Source organism: Colobus angolensis, unplaced genomic scaffold (assembly GCF_000951035.1).
Source record: "Colobus angolensis palliatus isolate OR3802 unplaced genomic scaffold, Cang.pa_1.0 Scaffold19, whole genome shotgun sequence".
Lineage (NCBI taxonomy): Eukaryota > Metazoa > Chordata > Mammalia > Primates > Cercopithecidae > Colobus > Colobus angolensis.
The window spans coordinates 2,095,016-2,104,597 of NW_012115043.1; the positions used below are offsets into that span (position 1 = coordinate 2,095,016).

Genomic DNA, 9,582 nt, shown 5'->3' on the forward strand with positions numbered 1-9,582 from the left:
TGGCCTCCCGAAGTGCTGAGATTACAGGCGTGAGCCACTGCGCCCGGCCTGATTCTCCTTCTTAATTGCCAATTCTTTTCACCTACTCCAAGCAACATTTGGCCTGTGCACAGTGCACTTCTACTTTTGCCCCCTTCCAAAACTGTAACAAGTGGGTTTTGTTGCTGTTGTTTTGACAGAAATTTGATGATACCAGTCCTTTTTGCTTAAAATCCACTAATAGCTTCTCATTAATCATAAGGTAAAGGCTAAAACATTCAATAACGCACCAAAGGTGCCGCAGGATCCATTCCGACCTGGTGTATATGTCACCAGATACATCTTGTGATGCTCTTTCCTGCCTTTCTATACTCCAGGTACTTCCTGAACTTCTCTTCCTTATTTTTAACTCAAAGCATTCGTACCTACTGTTCCCTCTGCCTAAAATGTTCACTTTGTCTTTACACACACCCTAATCTTTCAGACTACACCTTAATGGTGACTTTCTTGGGGTAGCTTTCCCATTATTCTTGGTCTAAGTGAGGTCAAATACCTCACACCTTCACAACAACTTGACACAACTGAAATTTTAAAAATTTTTGAAATTATTTGTTTAGCGTCTGTCTTTCCTGCTATAATATAATCTCAAAGAGAAAAGAAAGTAGGTCTTATTTTTGTATCCCCAAAGCCTAGCATCTATTGTGTCCTGCACATAGTAAAAGGTCAATAAATCTTTATCAAACTATAAATGATTGTCTTGATGAACAAATAAATGAATGTATTTGAATATAATACTGGTCAAGTCATAAACAGAATTACCTGAGCCATTATTATAATATTATACAGTTAACCTTAATGGTGTCAGTCATACTCTCTGACAAAAGATTTGAAAATCTTCAATGTGTATGTACACAAAGAGAGGAAATGAGAATGACTTCATTACATAGCCAGGTCACCGTCCCTCAGTGATACTCCAAAAGTACTTAATGACAGAAGAATAGAGATGTATCTTAAAATATTATCTACATTTCAAAGGAGGCACACCTATATCCAAATAAAAGTGCGGATACAAGCCCCAAGTTAGGCTATTAAGACAGAAAACTCCCTAGGCGCACTGGCTCATGCCTGTAATCCCAGCACTTTGGGAGCCCGAGGCAGGTGGATCACCTGAGGTCAGGAGTTTGAGACCAGCCTGGCCAACATGTTGAAACTCCGTCTCTACTAAAAATATAAAAATCAGCCGGGTGTGATCATGGGCGCCTGTAATCCCAGCTACTCAGGAGACTTGAGGCAGCCGAATCACTCGAACCTGGGAGGCAGAGGTTGCAGTGAGCCGAGATTGCACCACTGCACTCAAGCCTGCGTGACAGTGAGACTCTGTCTCAAAAAAAAAATTTAAAAAAGTAAAAAAGAAAACTCAGATTATCTGAAAGAATAATAAAGACCATATGCCCCAAAATTTTACACTTTATGTATATACAATTATTTTATTTAAAACTAGCTATAGAGAGAGCGCGTACACAGTCTCTTAACTCATAAAATGTATGAATTTAACTAATATATTCCAGCAAAACCAAAGCTTAAACATTGTAAAGATCTTCACAACATTTAAAATTAATGAGAAAAAACTACAAACTCCTGAACCAAAATTTTATTTTAAATTAGGTTTTTAGTTCATATGAAAACTTTTCATAACACATGACACATAAAGATGTTGGCACATTTGAACTACAATAGAAAATATTTTTATACAACTTTTGAAATTACGAATATGCCTATTTCTCCTGTGAAAAAATGCAGTTTGCTTAAATCAACTTTGTCATGGAATATCAAGTAGGTTTAAAATTTTTATATTATTGTTTAATAAACTTTTAATAAGGTTGTGACACTCCTTGATCTACACATATTTTTTAATGTATTGAATACTGTAGCAGCTTCTTCTCTCATCTCTGGTGGAACATATTTAATATCTAAATATTCATAGAGTTTAGATCTAGAATTACACAGCATGTTAATAACAGTTTCAATATCATCAATTTTATTACTTCTTTGTCCTGGTGACAATAACTGGGACTTATACATTGTTTTTAATTTATGTTCTGCTGCTGCTGCTAGAGCAAGGCTTCGTTTTAGGTGATCTTTAGAGGCTTCAATATCTTCTCTATATGCTGGGTTGCTGGTGTCACTAAGAAGTGCCTGTTGCACTTGTGAATTAATATCTAAAATTTTTTTCAAAATGTCATCATTATTCCAATTCTCTGGGTGCTTTCCAAATGTTAGTTCTTCGGATTTTTCTATTGCAGTTTCACCTGAGAGCTGAGGAACATCTTCTGATTCTGTAGAGATCTCAATGCCAGTGCTCCTATCTGAAGTAGTGACAGGTGACTTGTATGAGGTGACATATGGACTTGTAGATGATTCAGTAACAACTGGCAACATTCTTGGTGCCTCAGTTTGTCTTGCAGTTGGCTCTGGCTCTGGCTCTTCCTTTTCAATATAAGGTTCTTCTGCATGTAAAACAATGGAAACATTGTTTGGTTTTATCGACCAGAATGGGGTACTTTCCGTGTGTTTTTTCTTTCCTATTTCCGGTGTGAAGTCTCCTGTAGGGAAAGTTGTAGTTTCTTCACTGATAGTATTGGTTAAAACATCATTCTCAGTTGATGTGTCTCCATGTGTAATTAGCTCCTTCAATTTTGATCCCTTCGATGCTATAGAATAAACATGTTTTGGAGAGTTAGATTTTTTCTCACGACCTGGCTCCCTAGGGGGAACACTTAGTACCAGGTTCTCTAAAACTTGTATATAATGATTCAAGTTTTGTTCTTCATCAGGTGACACAGTTATGCCTTAAGGGAAAAAAAATCAAACAAATAATAAGTAACATTTATTATTATATATAACACATTGACAAAATCTACTGACCAAAATTTATTTCATATGCTATCACTTAAAAATTGAAATAAAGAACCAATATGCAAAGCACCTTTGACACAGAGTCAACTTTCACTTAAATAAACAAAATTATTTCTTCAGGTTCTTATTAAAATAGGTGAGCAAGATTAGTGCAAAAGTTGCATATTAACACCATTCTCTCTATATTTTTGCTTGTATTCTCCCATATAACTTACGATTTTTGCTTTTATTCTCCCGTATAACTTATGATTCAACAGGCAACTTATTAAACCAGAATTCTTGATTATGTCCTCTAACACAGTGGTATGCTGGAGTAGGCTTATACTGGTTCACTAGAGCCCATTGTTAAATTTTTATGAATTTTGTGAGCCAGATGTTAAACACAGACATTATTTAAAAATTAACTTAGCCAGGCATGGTGGCTCACGCTTGTAATCCCAGCACTTTGGGAGGCCGAGGCGGGTGGATCATGAGGTCAAGCGATTGAGACCATCTTGGCCAACATAGTGAAACCCTGTCTCTACTAAAAAACACAAAAAAATCAGCTGGGCGTGGTGGCACGTGCCTGTAGTCCCAGCTACTGGGAGGCTGAGGCAGAAGAATCACTTGAAACTGGTAGGCGGAAGTTGCAGTGAGCCGAGATCGCATCACTGCAGTCCAGCCTGGGAAACAAGAGCGAAACTCTGTCTCAAAAAAAAAAAAAAAAAAAAAAAATTAACTTATCTACATTACAATCAAATAAATTATATTAAAAGCAAAGGCAATAAATATCCCAAACTCATCACTTTCTAATTATTTTACTATTTTCTATGCTCGTGAGGTTATTTACATCTAGTGTATCTGTATGATGAAAATGCAATATTTTCATCAAAGATTTTCATTCAAAGATCTAACTATAGTCTGTGACTCATATCCACTCAACTCCTTTATTAAGTAATGTTTTATTGGCACCCAGTGAGTCTTGCCCATTTGTTTACGTATTATCTACAGGTGCTTTTGCCTGCAACACTAGAGTAATTGTAAGAGATCACATAACCTGCAAAGCTGGAAATACTGTATGACCCTTTACAGAAAAAGTTTGTCAATTCCTGGTCTAAATCATCAATATTTCACTCTTAACAACAAAATGGTAGTTCTACTTCATGAACCGCTGGCGGCACCCTACTTCTTCTTACCCACCCCCGGATCAAAAATATATATATATTCTTAACTAAAGTCTACTCAGGAAATATTTCCTGTCTTTTATTTTAAGTATCAAATTGTTTTAGTTGACTTAAAAGGAAAAAATACAGAAAAGACAAAAAAAAGCCCAAGGATATTGTTGGGGCGTCTATCTAATGTGGAGGGTCTTTTATTGAGGGGTCTCCTAAAATAAAATATTTTAATAAGCAAAAAAAAAAAAGGTAGTTCTATTTATACTACTCCTATTTTGCAGCATCTGAGCAGTAAAGCCTCTCATTTCCAATGTGGAGAACAGAAAAGAAAATAAGACATTAAGATATTCTGGAATTCTGTTCAACTACTCCTGAATCATGGAGTAGTTTTATTTTAAGCATCAAATTGTTTTTAGTTGATTTTAAAAAAAAATACAGAAAAGATAAAAAAAAAAAAACCCAAGAGCATTGTTGGGGCATCTTTTTTTGGAGGGTCTTTTTTTGGGGGGTCTCTTAAAATAAAATATTTTGATAAGCCAAAAAAAGGTAGTTCTATTTATACTACTCCTATTTTGCAGCATCTGAGCAGTAAAGCCTCTCATTTCCAACGTGGAGAACAGAAAAGATAGTAAGATATTAAGATATTCTGGAATTCTGTTCAACTACTCCTGAATCAGGGTATTTTAATTTTAAGTGCTGTGATTTTTCACTATGTGCAATTTTAAGGTTTGCCATTTTCAAGTGTACAAATTGATTTAATTCAGGGAAGTAAATCACTTTTTACTAAACACTAATGCATTACTCCTACCTGAACCATCCCCCTGCAGGTTGAATAAAGTAATAAACTTTCTGTTCAGGAGGCACTTTTATTTAGCTTTTTGGTAAGTACAAAATACTCAAAAACTGCCTTGTATTTACATGTTTCTCCTCTCTTCTTTATTCTGTTACAACTTAGAAAGACCAGATAGACGTTTAATCAAAATTGAAGGCATATTTCTAAATTTTAAAAAATTCTTAATGAGAACAGTTTAGTGAGCCAATGTGGTTAGTGGAAAGATACCACACGTCTAGAGGTCTTGATTCTAAAAGTAAATTCTGCATTTTATGTAATGCTTAGAAAAGCCTTGTATACTCCTAAGATTCATATGATGATGACAAGTGAAAAAGAAAGTATAGAACATAAAGTAGAGTTCGATGCTGTCCTTATAATACTTTTTAAAAATCACTCACATAGCATCATATATTTTGTCTGTGAACTGCAGATTTTTTTAATGGACTGGAATGATAATATACTAAACTCATATGGGCAGTTGCATCTGAGGAGAGGTAGTGGGACTCAATTTGGTCAGTAGGGGAGACTTTAGACTTTAACTATAATGTTTTACTCCCTAAACACACACACACACACACACACACCAATCATTTAATATAGTAAACCATTATAAGTCACATTTATTTTTTTAAGTTTCAAGTATTTTTTCTTCTTTATTTTTTAATGGCAAACAAAAATTGTATACAAATCACATTTTTAAAAGGAAAATAACTTATTTATGTAAACTCATATTTATAAAATGCATTGTCCCGAATCAGAGTCTTCATGAAGGAAACTATTGAGTAAAATGAATATGCCTTGTGCAGTGAAAATAAAATATTTGATCCTGGTCCTGGCTCTACCAATTTATAGCAGCATTACCTTAGGTCATTATTTAACTTATCTGGATATTCACTTAACTATAAAGCTAAGATACTACACTTGCCTTTTTATCTCACAGAACCAAATAAATTAGATATTTTAAAACATTTTCAAAGCTACAGAACACTCATAAGATACTATTCTTTATAAAGGTAACTGCTTACATTTCTCATTTTAAATATAAATTTCCCTTAACATTATATAGAAAAACATGTTCCGTAAAAGGAACATTAAAATATACTTTGTATCTTATTTAGTGGGAAACAGTAAAAGCGTTTCCGCTAAAGACAGGAACAAGATAAGAATACCTAATATCTTCATTTCTATTAATATTTAACATCATGTTGGCAATACTAGTCAATGCAATTAGACAAGCGAAAATAATTGGAGACACGAGAATTGGAAAGAAAGAGGTAAAACTATGTTTATATACAGATGATAGGATTATAAATACAGACAACACAAAAGAATCCATTGAAAAGCTACTACAATTAGTAAGAGAATTTCATAAATAGCAAGTCATAAAAATCAATATACCAAAATGAATATATAAATATAGACTGCTTAGAAGATATGAGAAATAAGATGTTGTTTACATAACAGAAAAATGAAACAAAATATTGGCTGTGTGCATTGATTCACACCTGTAATCCCAGCACTTTGAGAGGCCAAGGCAGGTGGATGGCTTGAGCCCAGGGGTTCGAGACCAGCCTGGAAAACATGGTAAAACTCCAACTCTATAAAAGTACAAGAATTAGCTGGGCATGGTGGCACACACCTGTAGTCCCAGCTAGTGAGAAGGCTGAGGTGAAAGGATTGCTTGAGCCTAGGGAGGCTGAGGCTGCATTGAGCCATGATCTTTCCACTACACTCCAGCCTGGGATTTTATATATATATATATAATCATAAAATATTAAAAACATGCCAAAATCAATGTGAAGAGTTATAGTAGGCTAAATAATGAATATTCAAAGATATCACCCTAGAACCTGTAAATATTACCTTAAGAAAGAAGGGTCTTTGCAGATGTGGTTAAATTAAGTTTCTCGACATGGGGCAATTATTCTGGATTACCTGGGTGGACTCTAAATCGAATCACAAATGTTCTCATAAGAGAGAGACACAGAGAGATTTGACACACACCCAGAAGAGGAAGAGGTAATGTGGAGGAAGAGGCAGAGATTAGACTGATGTGGCCACAAGTCAAGGAATGTAGGCAGCCACCAGAAACTAGAAGAAGCAAGGAGCATATTTTTTCATTGAGCTTCCAGAGGGAGCATGGCCCAGACTATGCCTTGGTTTTGGCTCAGGGAAATGGATTCCAGACTTCTGGCCTCTAGAACAGTGAGAATAAATTTTTGCTGTTTAAAACCATCAAGTTTGTGGTAATTTGTTATAGGAGCTACAGCAAACTAATACAGGAATATAATAAAATCTTTTGAAAGACATAAATATCAACAAATAGAAAGCTATACCATGTTCTCAGATGAGAAGATTCAACATCGTAAAGATGCTTGATGTCATATCCTCTCTTTTAATTTATACATTTAATATGTTTCTAAAAATGTCATTAATTTTTTTCTGGAGTTAGAAAAATTTATTATAAAGTTTATTTGGAAAAACAAATAAGAACAGCCAGGAAAACAAAGCCTAGCCCTATCAGATATTAAAATCAAATATTTAAATATATTATAAAGCCTCTATTATGAAAAATAGTATAGCATTGGCCATGAACAGATGAATGGAGCAGAACAGAAAATATAGAAATAGACCCAAATGAATATGGAAAAGTAGCTCAAAAGGAAGAAAGGTTTCAATTTATAAATGATTCCAGCTAATAATTAAAGAAGTCATTTATAATTAAAATATGATAATTTTGCAATAATTTTCTATGACTATGTATATCTGAAAAGGTACAAAATCAGACATTATGTGTTTCCTGATGGAAGAACACAACACCACGTATGAAGTAGTCTTGCAAAAAAAAAACAAAAAAGTCAAATCTGAATCCAGTAGGTCTCCCTAGATATAACTAACAATATACAGAAAATATATAGGACAATAAGGGAGATATTAAACTACACCATGGGGGTGTAATCAGCAAAACCTAGACTGTGAGAAACTAAAGATGTGTGACCCAGTTTCTTCAACAATTAAATTGCAAGGGAAAAAACAGAGACGGAGGAAGAACTATAGATTAAAAGAGAATTAACAGGTATATCAATAAGTTACATGTATAAATCTTACTTGAATTCCGATTCATCAAACTGGAAAAAGAGAAAGACAATCAGAAAACACTAACCAGATATTTGATAATATTAAGGAATTATTTTTATAAGTAAAAAATTACATTGTTTTGTGTTTTGTAAAGTCCTTATATTTCAGTGCTTTAGTATATGCCGATAAAATTATATGATGTCTAGAATTTGCTTCTACATAATCCAAGCCCAAGAAATTGGGGAGGGTGTCCAGGGAAGTGAGAAGAAAAGGAATGTGGGCAGAGCTATCAATGAAATAGGATTGATCATGAATTAATAATAACTAAAGCTAGAAATCACCACTAAAGAACTTACCCATGTAACCAAAAACCACCTGTTCCCCAGAAACTATTGAAGTGCTAATAATAGTAATAACTGAAGCTATTACAAATATGTGGAGATTATGTAATTCTTTGTACTTGTGTACATATTTAAATGTTTCCATAATAAAATGTTTTTTAAAATGTGAAAAATATTTTAATTGTAAGAAACTATAATAAGCAAATCTAAAACGTACAACCAACAAGTTTCAACACTTTTAAAAAGACATTGCCATTAGATTACAGTCTGCTAAACACTTGCTTTTCAAACCATTTAGCTTGCCTCTTCTCAAAGTAGTAAATAAGATACCCAGGTGGATATTAGGTGAGTTAGAGTGCAAAAGGACAGGAAAAGGAGATACTACTAGCTGATTTCTTAACAAACTGAAATATTTATTATCCCCTTCTGTTGTTACTCAGGCAACACCCAAAAGCATGTTCTTGGCTGCCTAGCAACAGAGTGCCCTACCTCCTACCTCAATTTTCCTCTGTTCTTCATGTACCCTTGGCTCCACACTTTTCTACTGTTAAATCCATCCTCTCTCCACACACCTTCTACCTCCTGCTTTTGTCCCCTAAAACATCTCCCTATTTCATGTTGACCTTGTCAGTTCTACTAATCAGGTCTGCTCTTGCAAATCAATTTGATCTTTATAAAAATGTGTGCAGTCAAGGTAGTAAGATAGTGGAGCCTCAACTGTCCCTACAGATGGCCGTGGCCACTGTGAAAACCTGTTTTTCTCCATTCTTCAGGAGGTGCTAGAAAGCTGAACAAAATTCAAATTCTTACAAAGAACAGACAATCCTGCTAGAAGTTGTGTTATTATACTTGGAGATTCATAGTCTACACTGATATACTTTATAATATCCCATCTAGTTTTACTAGTAAGTGATTCAAGCAAACATGGCAATGTCCTAGAACATGGCTCTGGCTCAGGTAAGAATCTCCAGCTTAGGAAACCATGATGCTGCTCTCCAGTGCCTCTTATAAGCAGGATGGCTAACTGCTAAGCAGGCTTGAGATTTTGCTGGAATCTCACACATGGGGCCTGAAGGTGAGCCTGAGGTTGCCTGCACTTCTCTTCTTGAAATAGTACAGGAAGACCTGTCACACAACAGACATGATAAGAAGGTAAACAAAATGGTACTAAATAACTGTAGGAACAAAAGTGGTAGGAAATCCAAAGGGGAAATGGAAGATAATGATTTAAAAGATCCAAATAGCAGGCCGGGCACGGTGGCTCAAGCCTGTAATCCCAGCA

The 9,582-nt window shown here is 34.7% G+C and overlaps 1 protein-coding gene across 3 annotated transcripts in view; it reads right to left on the reverse strand.

The window, feature by feature from the left end:
* Positions 1-1,615: 1,615 nt before the first annotated feature.
* The window catches only part of SPESP1 (sperm equatorial segment protein 1), a 136,237-nt gene continuing 128,270 nt past the window's right edge, over positions 1,616-9,582 (reverse strand). For 2 of the 3 annotated variants that reach the window (XM_011940332.1, XM_011940331.1), the window contains exon 2: positions 1,616-2,828. In XM_011940332.1, coding sequence (XP_011795722.1) covers positions 1,840-2,828 — 989 coding nt within the window. In that variant the 3' untranslated portion in view covers positions 1,616-1,839. The remainder of the gene's footprint in view (positions 2,829-9,582) is intronic. The other variant, XM_011940333.1, reaches the window with a different exon arrangement.